At 66.5% G+C, this 16,288-nt stretch overlaps 1 protein-coding gene across 13 annotated transcripts in view; it reads right to left on the reverse strand.

Moving 5' to 3' along the window:
• Positions 1-16,288, reverse strand: part of CAMK2B (calcium/calmodulin dependent protein kinase II beta) — a 93,705-nt gene that overhangs the window by 6,545 nt on the left and 70,872 nt on the right. Inside the window, exons 7-20 of one of the 13 annotated variants that reach the window (XM_057550013.1) lie at positions 15,879-15,981; positions 15,707-15,790; positions 14,910-15,004; positions 14,617-14,739; positions 14,074-14,157; positions 13,306-13,348; positions 12,305-12,379; positions 7,345-7,382; positions 7,106-7,177; positions 5,575-5,619; positions 3,963-4,011; positions 2,445-2,558; positions 2,022-2,102; positions 1,043-1,156 (exon numbers count right to left, since the gene is read on the reverse strand). In XM_057550013.1, coding sequence (XP_057405996.1) covers positions 1,043-1,156; positions 2,022-2,102; positions 2,445-2,558; positions 3,963-4,011; positions 5,575-5,619; positions 7,106-7,177; positions 7,345-7,382; positions 12,305-12,379; positions 13,306-13,348; positions 14,074-14,157; positions 14,617-14,739; positions 14,910-15,004; positions 15,707-15,790; positions 15,879-15,981 — 1,120 coding nt within the window. Of the gene's footprint in view, positions 1-1,042; positions 1,157-2,021; positions 2,103-2,444; positions 2,559-3,962; positions 4,012-5,574; positions 5,620-7,105; positions 7,178-7,344; positions 7,386-12,304; positions 12,380-13,305; positions 13,349-14,073; positions 14,158-14,616; positions 14,740-14,909; positions 15,005-15,706; positions 15,791-15,878; positions 15,982-16,288 lie in introns of all 13 variants that reach the window. The other 12 variants (XM_057550014.1, XM_057550016.1, XM_057550015.1 and 9 more) reach the window with 12 other exon arrangements.

Raw genomic sequence — 16,288 nt, forward strand, 5'->3', positions numbered from 1 at the left:
TGCTGTGGGCCCCCCGGGTCAGCCTGGGGTGCTCAGCACCCGTGGCATGCCCTGTCCTCAGAGGTCCCCACCTGGCCTGCGCACGTTCCTAGGGTGGGTCACAGCCCTGGGCCGAGGTCACGCTGCACGTGGCCCCCTTGGACACAACCCTCCGCATCTCCTCCCCTCAGCGTTCTCATCTGTGAAAGGAGGGGCCGCAAGGATCCCAGAGATGGGGACGTGGAGGCCTCTAAACTCGGATAAGACGCCGCACAAATGGGGAAGGGGATCTGCCCACTCCCACGGGCTCCGCTGTGCGCCCACCCGCAAGACCCTGCTCCCTCACCTAGGACACTCGCCTCCAATCCCCTCAGCCAAGCCCGGATTTAGGCCACAGTATTCAGGCCTCCGAGCCTCCCCGACTGCTCGCAGGGCCTCCCTCCCTCTCTCCCTCCTCTCGGCCCAGCCCCTGGGGCTGGCCTGCAGCAGGTGGGCGGGGGTCAGCACCCTTTGGGCCCGGCACTCACCCAGCCTCTCCCCCGCCATGCCCGGCCCCCGGCCCCGCAGCCTCTCCTGAGAGCCCGGTGTCTCCCCGGAGGTGGGGATGGCTGCCGCCCTGGGGTGTCATCCATCCCTGTAAGCGATACTGGCGGGCGGGCGGGCAGGCGGCAGACGGGCTGCGGCGGCTCCTCCCTGCCTGGGGAGGTGGCCCAGCCCAGCGCCTGCCCGGCCGGCCCCCGCCCCTAGCATCACCAGCGGGGGAGTAACCCCAGGCACCACCCCGGCCGGCACCGTCCCATCCTCGCTGCGGAAGAAACCCCCAGACTGCAGACCCTGGGAGCGTGTGGCTGTAGATCATGGGAACCTGCTTCCTGGTTCTCCCCACACGTGCATGTCTTTAGCCAAACGGCAGCTCCATGTGGAATTCCCTGCACCCCACGTCCCCCCTACCCGCGAGCCGGCCCCTTCCCAGAGCCAGGGGGCGGCGCACCGTAGCCAGGGGTCTCCACACCCCTGTGAGCCCCCAGGAGCAGCCAGCAGGGCCACTCAAGGTGCTACTTACACAGGGTGGGTGGGGAGCCTGGGAGAGCCGGAGGCGGGCAGGGTGGGGGGCCCTGGGCTTCTGGGGTCCCCGAACCCCTCCTCACCGTGTTCAGGATGTCAGAGATCCTGAGGGCTGGGGCAGACGAGAAGTGAACACGAGAAACACGAGGCAGGCGGGGAACACACAGAAGACAAAACCTATGAGCGGATGAGCCAAAGCCAGAGAGAGTGGGGGGGACGGGGGGGTGACGAGGGGACATGGGGGGACATGGGGGATGGAGGGGGACACGGGGGGACATGGGGGGATGGAAGGGGACAGAGAAGGGTGTGGGGCACAGGGGAAAGCTTCAGGAACATTCAGGCAGCTGCACCTGCCTGACCAGGTCGGTGGGGGCGCGTGGAAAGCTGCTGCGGGCGGAGAGTGCCCTCATTGAAGGGCAGCCTGGCCCAGGAGGGGACAGAGGAGGCAGCCCAGTGCAGGACAGGCCCTCGGCCGGCGCCCGACAGGTGAGGAAGGGATGAGCGAGTGGAGGATGAGCAGGACGTCCGGCCCTCTGCGGAGAACCCAGTTCTGCAGGGAGGCCGGGCCCTTTCTTCTCCCCTTAAACCCCAGGCCTGTGCTTGAGAGGATTTCTGTAACAGCTCCTTGTGCCTGGGCTCCCCGGGGCCCACACGGAGTCCGCGTGACTGGCAAGGGCATGGCCCAGGGCCCGAGGGGCAGGGCACGTGGGTGGGCGGCCTCAGAGGCTCCCTGCCAGCTGCCCTGGGCCTGGGAGACCCTCTGGGGGAGAGGCCTGGGGCCCCGGACAGCAGTGCGGGGAGCAGTGTGGGAGGCGAGGGTCGAGGAAGCGGGGTGGGGGGAGTTAGCGCGTGTGCCCCCCGACGGCCAGCCAGTTAGCCAGGCCTCTGCAGCCCGGCCTGGGAGCAGCTGAGGCCGTGCACGGCAGGACGCAGGAGCCGCTGGGCAGCAGAAGCAGCAGGCCTGGGGCACTACTTACATGGGGTGGGCAGGGGGCCCTCGGCTTCCGGGGTCCCCGAGCCCCTCCTCACGGAGCTCAGGATGTCACAGATTCTGGGGGCTGGGGGGACAGGAGGCAGACATATGAGGAGGCTGCCGGGCGAGGCTGGGGGAGGGGAAGCAGGGCCTCTGCTCTCTCCCGCACTGGGGCCTGTCTCAGCATCAAGGAGCCCTGGCCCTGACACCCAAGCAGGATGGTGGACCGGGCGGCCCCCCAGGCCAGTGGGGAAGGCCCTCAAGGAGCGGGGCTTGAGGGGCAGAGACCCTGGGGAGCCTCAGAGGGGGGCTGTCGGGGGCAGGCTGGTGCCCAAGCTCGGCCGGCCCTTGGCTCTCGAGCGCCCCTTCAGAGGAGCTGCAGGCCCTTCAGGGAGACCCCCGCAGCAGCAGGGGCCCAGCTACTTACATGGGGTGGGCAGGGGGCTTATGGGAGCCGGAGGCGGGCAGGGCGGGGGGCCCTCGCCTTCTGGGGTCCCCGAGCCCCTCCTCACGGAGCTCAAGATGTCAGGGACCCTGGGGGCTGAGCAGACAGACGAGACGTGAACACGCAGGTGAGGACACGCAGGAGAGGAGGGGGAGTGCAGGAGAAGGACCAGAGGGGCTAAGCTGGAGAGCCACGCGGTGGGGTCCAGGGCTCCTGGAGCGCCATCACCCCTGCGTGCCCAGGGCTGTGCGATCACAGCAGGTATGTGAGGCAGACACAGGACCACGTGCAGGGCTGGACATGGGGCCTTCGAAGGCCGGGCTCCAGGTGGGAAGGTTGTGTGCCAAGGCTAGCAGAGGCCAGACCTGGGCCCACTGAGGCTTCTCTGCATCTGACAGATGACACAGCTGAGGTGAGAGGCCCCCGAGGCCCCTGTCCCTGCCCTGCCCTGCCCCACGAGGCCCCTCGGGCATCTGCCCACCCTCTCCCAGCCAGACAAAGGGTTGGGACGAGGCTGGCCGGGCTGGCCCTCTCCCCTATGCTCCCGCAGGCTCGGGCCGCCTCAGGCCCCCAGCCTGCTGAGGCGGGGACAGAACCGCAAGGACAGGGCCTGGGAGAGGTCTGGATGACCTCCATGCTCCACGCTGATGGTTCAGGGCCTGCAGTCTGGAGAAAGCACATGAACGTCCACCCTCCCTGCGTCCAGAGGCCAAAGCCTTATGCTCGCTTCCACTCTGGGGCAGGGAGGATACTCAGGACAGGGTCACTGCATCCCCCTAAACTGGCAGAGTGGCCACTGCCCAGCCCAGGGGCAGCCCTGAGGGCACCCAGCGCTCATCTACACAAGCGTGTGGCCGAGAGGGTCAGGCGGGCCCTCCACGTGGGGACGGGCGGCCTGGCCTGAGTGGAGTGGGGACCAGATCCCCTCCCTGGGGGCAGCTGAGAAAGCCGAGGGTGGAAGAGGGGGCCCTGGGTGAGCACACGGCGCCCGGCACCCTGGGGCCCTTGTGGGGCACAGACAGAGCATGGCCCAGCTCGGCCTGGGAGCCCTGAGAGTGGGTTGGAGCTCGAGTCTCTGCAGCCCACCCCCCAATCCCACAACGAGCCCAGGAAACGCCCCTTGCTGCCCGTCCACGAATCAACTGCCAGCCGGGCAGGCACAGGTTTAAGGACCTTTGAGAGAAGAAACAGCAAATTCAACCGTGGGAACTGGGTGCACAGCCCCCAGAGCAATCTGGGGGCCCGTGCAGAGAACCGGCCCACCCAGGGCAGCGGCTTCCTCGCTGCTCAGGGCGCCCGGGGCCCGTCAGGCTCTGCTTGGATGCTATGCCGGAGACTGCCCGGCACTGGTCTGTCCCCAGGCTCAGGTGGGACTGCAGCCCTGAGCAGGGTCAGCCCTGGGGGACATGCCCGCATCACAGGCCTCGGCCTTTCTCCATCCCAGCTCCCCACCCGCCAGTGGCCCGCCCCGCTGCCCCCGCAGGCAGGGAGCTGGGGTACCTTTTGTGTCTTCGTCCTCTATGGTGGTGTGGGTGCTGTCAGATGACTCCTGGGGAGACACGGGGAGACAATGGGTCAGGACGTGGCCTGAACCCCAGAAACCCACAGGCAGCGCTGGAGCTTCACACCAGCCCCAGGGGTCACCTGTCCCCAGGCTGGGTCGCCATGTCCCCAACAGCTGAGGACCCCAACTTCCCCTTCTCCCCACAAGGCACACCCAGTGGAAAGAGTCCGTGTGCTCAGATGACTCATTAACAGGAGAGAAAAACAAGCTTTTTGGAGTTCCAAGACTCCGGGCGAAGCACAAAATCATCCACAGCCCGTGCATTTTGGCAGACAGGGCGGAAGCTTCCAGTAGGTGCTCAGGAACCCTGGCCTGGCCCAGACAGACTGCAGCAGTAACCACACCTCCTCCCCAGGCCTGGACCGTCCAGCCAGGCCTGGCCTTACCTCTCAGGTGGCCTTAAGGGCAGAGAGGTGGCCCCAGCACCTCCTACCTCACTCTTGGCTTACTGCCCTTCAGATACAAAACCAGGTGCCAGCCACCTGTCACCGAGTCCCCAGAAGGCCTGCTTGCTCCTCAGAAGGAACATCTTAACAGGGTCCCCAAGGGACCCCCCCGCCCCCTCCAGCCCCCTCACAGGACACACTGCTTTGGGCCCTGGGCCAGGAATGGGGGTGTCTACAGGTTGTAGGATCAGGGCTCACACCACAGCCCCAGAAGCCTCACTCCAGACACAGCGTCCTAGGAATACCCATCCCTGGCCCCGAGTCACAGAGGACACCCAGGCTCTTCCTAGCACCTTGAGCCTGGGGGTCGGCCCAGAGCCAATTGCCCAAGGCCCCCTGGTCCTGGCCCATGGCTGGGGTGTGTGGGGACCCTTTGAGGATCCCAGGCCCGGGTAGAAGTCTGGTTCTGGAAACATAGCGTGGCCGCCCACCCATCCCTCCCCCCACCCCAGAGAGCCAGCCCCTTCCCTGGCCCCGGGGTGAAGATGCCGATGGGATGGGAGCTGATGCCAGAGCAGAGAGGAGGAGCAGGAGGAGGGGTCAGCTCAGCGGGAAGCACCGGGCGCAGCGGGCAGAGGTGAGGAGCAACGGGTGAGGTCAGGGGGGAGTCTATGCTCCCTCCTCCCTGCCCCACACTCGGGGGCACACCGGGCAGCCCACGCCGGCCCTTCTCCCCTGGAGCACGCAGCCCTGGCCGCGCATCACGGAGGGCACCCAGGCTCTTCCTGGCACCCTAAGCCTCTGAAATGGGCCCTGCATTCAGCTGCTCCTGGCTAGGCTGGGCCTGGCCATCGCCAAGGCAGGAATGGAGAGGGTCCGAGAAGTGGACCCTGCTCAGGACATGAGGAGGCCCAGGCTCCTGTGTCCACCGTGGACTTGGTACAACCATGCCTCCAAAAAGGGCAGCACCTGGGGCCTTTCCCCAAAAGGGAGCAGCCCGCGGACTTGGGGGGCTCTGTCCTGCCTTGGGAGGGGTCCCTTGCACAGTTGTCTTGGCACAAATGCTTCCCCGGGGTCAACATCCCAGAGCTTCCCCAGGGCCAGGGGTCTGCCCACTGCCTGAGCAGATGCTCCCAAGAGGGCAGTGAGGAACGCGCAGTACCTTGATCCCGTCCACTGGGTTATGAATGACGGTGCTTTGAGGTTCCTACAGAAGAAGGAAGCACAGAGGAAGGAAAGAGGGAAGTGAGAAGAGGAGGAGAGCGGAGGCCCCCCAGAGGAGAGGAGAGGAGAGGGTGGCAGCGCAGCAGGACGGCGGCAGATGGCCAGCGGGGAGCAGAGCAGCTGGAGAGAAACCTGGGACGATGTGGATGGAACAAGCAGACCTGCCCGGACCTCGCGGGCGCCTGCGACAGGAGGGAGGGTGGTGGAGAGCGTGCGCCTGAGGGCCGTGGTGAGAAGCCACACGCTGGGTGCCCTGCCTCGGGCGCCCTGCCCCCTCTCTTTGCCGCCGGACCCTCTGCCTCGGCATGGGCGGGGCACAGATTTGAAGATGTCATGGGGGTGTGGTGGCACATGGGATGGATGGGGTCCGAGACGGGGCTGGCTGCGAGGCCGGCACGTGGGACCCTCCCCTCCTGGGCCAAGGCCGCCCTCCCACTCGCTGGATGGCCATTCAGCAAACCCAGCCTCCCCACGGGCGGTCCAGGGCTCACTCCCAGAAGCGCGGCCTGGGGCCTGCGGGGACACCAAGTGTGCTTTCAGCAAACTCAGAACCTGTGGACCAGCAAACCCCAGCCCCTCGGGATGGCCTGCTCTGTACGAGACACCACAGGCGCACAGCATACTGGGCAGGAGGGCCGGTACCCGCTGGCCACAACCCTGACCCACCAGCTCCGTCCCCTGGACAGGACCCTCCAGGTGAGGGCTGGCGCTGGCGGGTCCCTCTGACCTCACGTCCGCCCAGCCCTCCCCAGCAGGAACCCCTGAACCCTCCGGGCAGCCACAGGCCAGCACAGCCATAGAAGTGTATCTCCCCCCACCTGCCTCGGGGCCTGCAGGACACAGACTCTGATGGGAAACGCCACAGCTGCTGCTGCCCTAGACCCGACAGCTGCTGCTGGGCCGTCACCAGGGAAACCACCAAGGGGTCTCTGTCTCCCTCCCGATCACTGGGCTCTGAAGCTAAGGTCAGGCCCACCCATTCTTCCTGGGGAGAAACCAAAGGCCCCCACCTCCCAGGCAGCGCACCCCTGCAGCACCCGGGAGAGGGGTTGGCGGGGGAGTCCCCACCGCCTAGCCTGTCCTCACCCCCGACCCCCGGGCCACTCTCCCTGCAGAGCCTGCCCGGGCCGATCTCTGGGTCAGCCTGTTGCGAGCAGAGGAGCCGAGCAAGGTTGCTGCCCTGGATCCTGGCTCTCAGCCTCACCGGCTCCCTGACGGGCTCTCACTGCTGACCCACAAGTCAGCAGGGGCCTGTCCGCTGCCCCCAGAGGGGCTCTCCGGCACGGCCTGAACTGGGGTCCACCCTCACTCCCACACCCGAGCGGCAGTGGGGCCGGAAGGGCTAAGTGTCATCTGTCAGAGACAGGCTGGCAGCCAGACCCCAGCTTTACCCCAGGCCTCCCGACAGGTGGCCACCACACAGCCGGGGTACGGGAGGGCCAAGAGCGGGGGGCTGAGGGGTTCAGTACCAGGGCAGCTGGAGGAAGCGTCCCCTTGGGGCTGGTGGCAGCTGCACTGTTTTTGGTGCTATTCGTCTGGGGCTGCAGAGAGAGGAAGAGAAGCCATTAGGGAGAGAATGAGGGGGTCACACCCCTTCCTTGGGCGGGGAGGAGGCCCAGAGGGAGCTTCGGGGATTGGGGAAAGCTGTAGGCTTGAGACGGGGGAGGGGGGGGGACCCAGACCCCCAAGGGCCAAGGCAGCGCCTCACCTTGACTCCGTCTGCTTTCTTGTTGAGTAAACTCTTGGCTGCTGCATTGGAGGAAACAAACATGATGAGTGAGGGGCCCGGGTCCCACCGCAGCCCACCCCTTCGGCGTGAGGCAGCCTCGGGGACCTGCGAGGAGCCTGGGCTCCCCAGGACCCAAGGTCCCAAGGCAGAGGTAGCTTCTGCGCCCAGCTGGGGACAGAGTGGGCCCGTGTCCTATGCCGAGCAGGGCCGCCCTGGGGAAGGCCTGGCCAGCGCTGCCCGAGGACCCTCGTCCCCGGGACAGGGCCTTCCCCCGGCCATCTGCCATGACCTTGGAGGACACCAAGGTTTCTCCTCCCACCTGTGACCAGCAGCTTCCGGGAGGGCAGCATGCGGGTTCCCCGAAAAGGAAGGCAGGGCGCTGCCCCTCACCCGAGATGGGAACACAGGGCAGGACAGCAGATTGGAGTGGTAGGCACCCCCATGTTCTCAGACAGGGGTGGGTGGGCTGCAGCTGGCCACCCACAAAGGGAGGGGCTCGTCCCAACCCCAGGTGCCTGCTCTCAGCCTCCTGGCCCCCCTCCCTTGGCAGACCGGATGCGGAGCTCTGCTCCCACGGCCAGGCCTCAGGCCACGCCTCTCAGCTCAGAGCCCCCGAGGGGCAGCCTCACTCTCCCTCTTAAACCACCCCGCAGCCCGAGCCTTGGGGCCACTGCTCGGCCTTGCTCTGGCAGCGCTGACTGGGCCAACGAGGGCCTCTGTGCCCACCTACCAAGGACCTTAAGCTCTGAGTGACATCAACAGGATGACACACCTGGGTGAGGGTCCAAAGAGCCGCCTGCATCCCAGGTTCCCACCACCCCTCAGACGCTCTGGCCCAGCAGACGGCCCGTCTCACCCCAGCCTTCCCCGCGCCCCCGGGGAGGAGGTCGGGGGCGGCCCGCCTCAGAGGCCCTGACCTGCCACACCCCACAGGCCCTTAGCCCCCCAGCATCTGCACCCTCTGCAGCGGTTAGTTTTCATTACAGAACTTGAAAAAAAAAGGAAGTCAGCTTACCTTACGGAAAAGGAAAGGTGAGGAGGGGAGGAGAGGGAGTGAGGAAGAAAGGAAGAGAGAGAGAAAACAAGATTTGTGGACGTTCAGGCAGGGAGTGCAAGTCTGCAGCCCGGGACTCAGCAGCTCCTGCCTCACCCGCCCTGCCCACGCTCACGCCAAGCGGTGCCCCAGGACAGCCGGTGCGGATTAGAGAAGCAGCCCTGGGGTCGGATGCCTGAGGGTGGGGTCCCTTGTCCTGGAAGGAAGGTGGCACAGTCCCCACCGCCGGCTCCAAAAGCTCTGGCTGGCCAGCCCTGAAGGGGAGGCCGCCTGCCCAGAGGGAGGAGGAGGGCGGCCCCCAGCAGGCCTGCGCGGGGACCTTTCCTGCTGGGAACATCCCTGGAGACCGTTGACTCGGCCGGCACATCAGAAAGACCCAGAGAGCTGCAGCGATTCTCAAAGTGCGGTCCCCCGGGACCCCACCCCCACCCCTGCCAGCAACATCCGCATCGCATCGCATCGCCTGGGCCGCCCCAGACCTCCCGAGGCAGAACCTCGGGGGTGGGCTCAGCAACAGTTTAACTGTTCATCTGCTCTGGGGGATCCTGACGCTGCTTCAGTTCGAGAACCACTCATCAAGGTCCCCAGTGCAGTGACCAGGCCAGTCCCAGGTCGCTGGGCCACCCCCTGCTGATTGCCTTTCCCTGTCCAGGTGGCCACCGCCGCCCTCCGGGCTTTGCTTTGGCACACAGGTGGCTGCCCCCAGCCAGAGGGCCCCGTGGGGTCATCGGAGACCTGCTACACTGGGCGCAGCTTCCGTTCCCAGCCTTCCTCCCCAGCGGACCCGTCAATTCCCTCAAGTTTCCCTCCCAGGATCCACGGGCCAAAGTTTAACGAGAAGCCTGACTCCTGGCCCAACCCTGTCGCCCGGTGGGCTTCACCCCGTGAGAAGCATCACAGTACCCCAGCAAGTGAAGGGACCACAGGTCATCCCTTTCCTCGTCCCCCAGTTCATCCTCCCAAGGGCGAGGCCTCACCTGGTGAGGCCGGACTCAGGATCACACCCTGATGCCCTGGCAGCCCTGCTCCGTGGGCATCCAGGACCAGAAATGCCACCTGCTCAGGGCCACAACACACTTCCCACTGCGGGGACTGTGAAAACCTCCTTGGTGGCAGCTACGTCCGCCTCCCTGTAACTCACCACAGAGGAACAATCCAGCCCTGCAGACATGGGAACTCCCGGGCCTCCAGGGCCTGCAGCCTCACTCCTGACCAGCATGGCCCTAGCCTCCCTGCTGACCCCGAAGTGGGGGTCGTGCTGTGCTCACAGAGCCCAGGGACCCTGTCTATGCTGGCCGACCAGCTGGCCGGACACAGCTGGAGGAAAGTGGGGTCCAGCCCATCTTGAAGGCACTCGTCGTGAGAGCTGAGCAGGCGAGGAAGCTGACCCCCAGCCCCCAATTTAAGGTGGGCAGTTTGGGGAGAGTCACCTCCCAGTGCCACACAGCCTTGGCCAGCAGCATTCCCGGCCAGCTGAGTTAGAGCCAGTGCACGCCAGTGCTGGTCTGAGAAGTCCGGCCAGGGCCAGCCCAGTGCCCTGGTGGGGGCAGAGTCAGCTCTGCCTGGTCTTCCCCTTGGGCAGGAAAGGGGGGGGCCCCTGGGTCAGACCCTGGGACAGTCCTGGGTCGCAAGAGGGTTCCCTTCAGTCCCTGATTCTATCAAAACCCACATTCCAGACCGTGCTACACGGGACGGTACCGGTTCCGCTCCCTAACAAGCCACCCCTCCGGGGACTCAGTCGGCCACCACGGCCCAGGCTCCAGGATGCCCTGCAGCAGACACCTGTCCTTGTAATCGATTCCCAAACACTCCTCCTTGGGAACCCCTGTAACCTACACCTGCGTGTCTGGGTGCAGCGTGTCTGGACACACAGCTGCCGTCTTCCTGAGTGCAGCTCCTGGCCGCCGTGTTTCCTGGAAATTCACATCTCTGTCTGAGAATAACTCCAGGATCCTGTTGACTCCCATCTACACTAGCGGTCAAAGGCATAGGGAGTTTCCTTTGTGTTTTCTCAAGTCGAATTCAAATCGAATTCATTACTATACAGCAGGAGCCAAGGTGGACCAACCAGGCGCCCTAGACCCCCGGAGACAAGCAGAGACCCTCTGTCCCACCCCGGCCCGGGTCCTTGGGGCCAGGCCATCACTGCCACCCCAGAAGTTTGCCTGAGTCTCCTCTTGGTGAAGGCCAAGTGGGACTGACCAGGCCGCCTTGATGAACTGCAAGAGATCTACAAAGACACCCGGTCTTTCGCTGGCCGAGGGCACTATGTCACCCCAGAGGCCGTCATCCACAGAGAAGCGACGGCCTTGGGACTGAGCCCCCTGCCTGCCGTGTCTGCTGGGTCCAACGCACTGGCTGAGATGGGCTGACCTAGCAGGGATGGGGGGCTCAGGCCACAGGGCCCAGCCTCTACCTCGTCCCCTAGCTCGTCACTCAGGGACAGCCATGCTGGGCTCCGTCCACATGCACGGACCACCCCCAGGACAGAGTGGCCCTGGGCGCCGGGGGCAGAGCCGCACATGCTCGCGGCCTCATGCACGGACGCTCTGCATCCCCTTGCAGGCAGCGGGCATTGCAGGTGGGCGCCTGCCTCGCTCACCGCCCCCCTGCCCCCGGCTTCACCAGGAGCCCCTAGTCTCACTGTCCCCTGTCCCTTTGCCCCTCCCTCCCTCTCAGGTGCTCCGGAAAGGCCCAGAAAATGAAGCTGACTCAGGACGACCCCCGGGGGCCTGCCTGCTGGACCTGTCACCGGGCTCACGGGAGGAGCACAGGCCCTCCTGCTGAGGACAGCCCTGCCCTGAAAGCCCCAGGAGGCAGCGGCCGGGGTCCTCTGGGTGGGCAGGCGGGCCTGCGCACCCTGCGGGGTCATGGGGTAAGAGCTGGGCTGGATGTGCAGTAAAGAAAGGGCCCGGGCTTGGGAGGGGCTGGGCGTCTGCCCTGTCCCGGCCGACATTCGAGGCACCGGCAGGGAATGCCGGGCTTCTTCTAGGCCCCTCAGCTGCAGCTGGCTCTGCCCGCCCTACACCTGTGCCACCCTCAGCTCGGGCTGGGGCCATGGGCCCACCAGGAAGTCTTGGGGTCCACTAGCCTTATGTGGTCCGGCCAAGGTCACGGCTGGATGAGCGGGGAGCTGGCCTGGGCCTCCTGGGAGGTCTGCCCCTCACAGACTGGGACACAGGTTAGCAGAATGAGCCTCTCCCCTCACAGGTTGGGGACGAGGTAATGGGGGCCTCGTAGAAAGAAACCAAGAGGAGGCCTTCAGAGTCATTCTCTGGGTGGCCGAGGGCCCCGTCTTGGGGCTCACGGGGCAGACGTGCGTGTTTGGGACTCAACACAGACCACCGGCTCCGTGCGAGCGGCTGGGAGCGCAGGGCAGGGCCCTGGGAGCGTGTGCGGGCCAGGTCGGGGGTGGACGGGGTGGCGAGTGGGCTCTCACGGGGCAGGGTCTCTGCCCACGCCCTTCTCCCCAGGGCCCCCACTCGGGATCCAAACTCCCAGCAGCAGCCCCAAGGCTTCCTGGGGTTGGTGTCAAGGTCATTCTGAGCGGGGGTCACGATGGACAAGTGGGGAGTGAGCCTGAGACAGCAAAGGGCTCTGACCAGAGGGGTCTCCTGACCCCCAGACTCAGGGACCAGGACTGGGGAATTCAGTCAAAGGCATGGAGCGCAACTCGGCTCAGGGGTCAGCCAGCCTGGCCCCTCCTGAAATAGGTGGGGTCTGAGGCCGCTGGGACAGGTGGGACTGCCTCCCTGCCCACGGGGGCTCTGTGGGTGTGTCCAGGGCGGGAGCAGGGGCTCCCGGGGCCTCTGGGGAGGCCCTCAAGGCCCAGCCGGCGGCTGCGTGCAGCGAGGGGACCTGCATGCCGACAGGCGGGACATCTACCTTGTTCCACCAGCCCCATGGTGGTGCCGGAGGCCGCGGTGGACATTGTGGCTGGAGCGGTGGTCTGTCTGCCCACTGTTAGCACCGGGTTAGAGACGAGGGGAGGGGCGGACACAGACGAGGGGTGGGCGAGGTGAGGGAAGAGAAGAGACAAAGGAAGCAGAAGAAGATTAGAGTCAAAGTTTAGGTGACGGATGGTTCCAGAATCCCTTTCACAAGAGCGTGAAAACAAGATGGAGACCGATTGACACTGGAAAAGCATTTGCCTCCTTTCTCCTTGGAAAACCCCAGCGGGGCCTTCCGGGTGCCTGGCTGGGCGTGCGGACAGGACACGTCCTATTAGTATTGGTGTGACAGCATGCCCCCCCGGCCCGGCAGCACAGCATCACAGCAGAAGTAACAGGATGGGGCGCGTGCTGATGCAGACGGACAACGAGGACGGACCACAGACGCTCCCGCACCAGCATCGCAGGCCACAGACAAGCCACAGGAGCGCCAGGGGGCAGCCGCCCCGCTCGGGTGACGCCGTCCCCGCTGGGCCCGCCTGGGCCCATGGCCTCAGGGTCGCCGACAGCCCCCCAGAGCGGCCGCACACCCCCAGCCCTGCCCACCCTCGGTGCCCGGGTGGGCGGCCGCCAGCCCGAGTATGTGGAGCCTCCTCTAGCCGCCCCCTAACCCACACACAGAACGGGTGCTCCGAGGATTCAGGACAACAACGAGGCCACAGAGGTGCCGACCAACGCCTGGACAGACACACGGAGCTGCGGCCCGGCCGGCGGGCAGCTCAGACACAGACCCAACACGCAGGGGCGTGCCCTCGCGGGGCCCGGCCGGAGCCCAGGCCTCCCCTGTGGCCCGAGGGTCTCAGAGGGAGGAAGGTCGGGCCGGGCCAGCAGCAGAGGAGGGGACAGTGGAGTGAGGACACAGCAGGCAGCTGGTGGCGAGTCGTTCCCCAGCCTTCCCGCCGTAGGCCTGCTCCTCCCGGAGAAGGCTGTACTCACCTGAGAAATTCCGCGTGGCCAGCATGGTGGTGAGGATCGCGCCCTGGGGACAGACACACAGCTGAGGCCAGGCGGAGACCCCCGCCCGGACCTCGAGTCACGGCCTCGCAGAGAGGCAGCTGCACCCAGACATGCCACCCACGTCCAGCATTAAAACGGGGACGCACCCCAGGCCCTAAACTGCCCACTGAGCCCAGCTCCTAAAGGCTTCAAGACCCCCTGGGGCTGCAGCTGGGGGTCTGCCTCTCCCCACGGCGCCGCCTCTCCCTGACAGGCACGTGCACGCCAGCCGCCAGGCCTGGGCACTCACTCCCAACACAGAGCAGCCTGTAGGGAGGGCGCCCCCCTCCCTCCCTCCCGACCTCCCCCTGCCCACCCAAGCAGCAGAGCTCGGCTGATCTCCTGACCAAACCTGCCCCAGGTCAGCAGCTTCTCAGCCGGCTCCCGCTCAGAGAGCATGACCGACCACAGGGCGCCTTTCCCCCCAGGGAGCCCCAGGAATGCCTCATGGGCGGCGCGGGCGGCTGAGGAGGGACCAGCTGTGCACCTGGGGGCCAGGCCCACGTCTGGGCACCTCTGGTGTTGTTGCCACGGGGGGACTAGTCTGGGACGGCGCTGACGAGCAGCCCGTCCTAGGTGACTGGGACCCCCACAGGCCTGCCCGAGCCCCTCCAGCTGCTCCCAGGGCAGGGCCCTCGGCTCCTCTGGGTGGGTGAGCGCGCGTGCCTGGCGTGGCACCCTGGCCGCTCGCTGGGGTCGGCGTCTCACCTTGAGCTTCCGCCGGGCATTGAACTTTTTCAGGCACTCCACGGTCTCCTGCCTGTGCATCATGGAGGCCACAGTGGAGCGTTGCTGTGGGGAGGGGGGCGGGAGGAGGGGGTCACACGCTGCAAGGAGCCCTGAGGGGCATCAGCTCTGTCCCCAAGGCAGGGCTCAAAAGAGGGGGCTCGGGGCAAGGCTCAGGGCAGCAGCACCCCCAGGGCCCTTGTGCCAGGAGCTGCTAGCCGCCCACTGCAGCCGGAGGCCACCTGTCCCCGCTGCCTGCCTAACCCCCCAGCCCGTCACCCCTCATGGCCTGTCCGCCCCCCCACCTGTCCCTCACCCGCCTCGCTACTCTATCCCCTCACGCCCTGGACTGGGCCTCCTCTTCCCATGGAGCTCCTTAGTCTCCCAGGGACTAAGGTCTTTAAACCCGCCAGCCTTAAAGCCACAGGCCACGCAGCCCCCGGGAAACCAGGGGACCCACTGGATGCGAGGAGCGCGCGCCAGGGTCGACGCGCCGGGGGGCGGTCCGAGGCTGGGGCGACTTACGCAGACCCACGGGTGCTTCAGCGCCTCGTGCGCCGCGATGCGCTTGGCAGGGTTGATGGTCAGCATCTGGTTGATGAGGTTCTTGGCTTCAGGAGTGACCGTGTCCCACTCCGGGGACGGGAACTAGGAAAGGAAGCCACGCACAAGGGAGCCTAAAGCCCCCTTCCCAGGCAGGAGACAGGATTCTCCGGAGGGGCCTCATCTGGAAACGGGCGGCATCACCCCGCTCCCTGCCTCTGCCAGCCTGCCTCCCCCGGACGGGGAGGGGTGGGGGTGGGGGTCCCGGCACTCACGTCGTAGGCCCCGGCCTTGATCTGCTGGTACAGCTTGTGCTGGTCCTCGTCCCAGAAGGGCGGGTAGCCCACGAGCAGGATGTACAGGATCACCCCTGCGGAGAACCGCAAGCGCAGGGCCTCGCACTGCCGCCCGCGCTGCCTGCGCCCGGCGGCTCAGCCCCGGCCCACGGAGCCCACAGCGTGGCCACGAGCCAGTGGGGCGCTGCTGCGTGGGGTCAGCTGTGTGACCCCCCGGCGTGGGGGTCAGATGCCCAGCTCTGCCGCCTGACAGCTAGGGGACCCTCAGCCAGTTTCTCAGCATCAGCTAGGGTGGGGGTCACTGCCCGAAGCCAGCAAGCCCCATGAGGATACCGGGACCCTCGAGGTCCAGTGGGACGCCCCCTGGCCCCCGCAGCCAGCGTCAGCAAGTGTCACTGTTTGGAGACCCTGATGGTGGAATGGCATGAGCATCTCTTTCACCTCTGCTCTACCCTCACCCTACTTCACAGGAGGGCCCGAGGCCGGCCCCCTCCGCTGCGCAGAGGACGGGCCCCGCCAGGGTGGTGTGCACGGCCTCCAGACCTCCTGCATCCATCCACCACCCGGGCACCTGTCGCTCCTTCTCCAGACCGCTCTGCGGAGCGCAGGGCAGGCGCTGGGGTGGTGGGCTTCTCAGCAACAGCCAGGATCGCATTAGCGACTCCAGTCTGGGTGGAGAGGGCGCTCCTAGCAGGGGGTAGCCCCGTGAGCCAGCCCAGCGGCGGGTCCCTCACAGTGGCCCTGCAGCCCTACCCCGCCCTGCACACCAGCCTCACCGCACGCCCAGATGTCCACCGGCTTGCCGTACGCCTCCTTGCGCAGCACCTCTGGGGACAGGTAGCCTGGCGTGCCAGCGAACCCTAGTGGGAGGGGAAAGGGCCATGTGAGCGGCCGCGGGGGCAGCTGACGCCCCCAGCCTGGCCCCCGGCCGGCCAGCCGGCTACTCACCAAACCACGCCTGCTGGTCCCCCTGCACCTCGATAGCCAGGCCGAAGTCTGCCAGCTTCACTGCGGCCCCTTTGCACTTGCTGGCCAGGAGCAGGTTCTCGGGCTGCGGGGAAGGTGACCGGCCCGAGAGCGTGTGGTTTACACCCAGGGGTGTCACGGGAGGGAGGGGGGACAAAATAGTGCTTTGCAGACAAGGGCGCACAGGTCTGACCCACCACCACGTGGGTGTCCCCCCAGCACAGCTGACACCCTTGGCTTGGGCGTATCCCAGAGCTCTGGGCCCCCCGGGCCTGCACCCCACAGTCTGTCCCTGCCCCCCGACTCCCCGGGGGCAGGGACAGGCGCCCCAGAGCTGAGGGAAGCTGGCTCTCAAAGCGCAAGCTTGTGAACTCAGGGCGATGGGACCAAAA

The sequence above is a fragment of the Balaenoptera acutorostrata genome, chromosome 7 (genome assembly GCF_949987535.1).
Source record: "Balaenoptera acutorostrata chromosome 7, mBalAcu1.1, whole genome shotgun sequence".
NCBI classification, from domain to species: Eukaryota; Metazoa; Chordata; class Mammalia; order Artiodactyla; family Balaenopteridae; genus Balaenoptera; species Balaenoptera acutorostrata.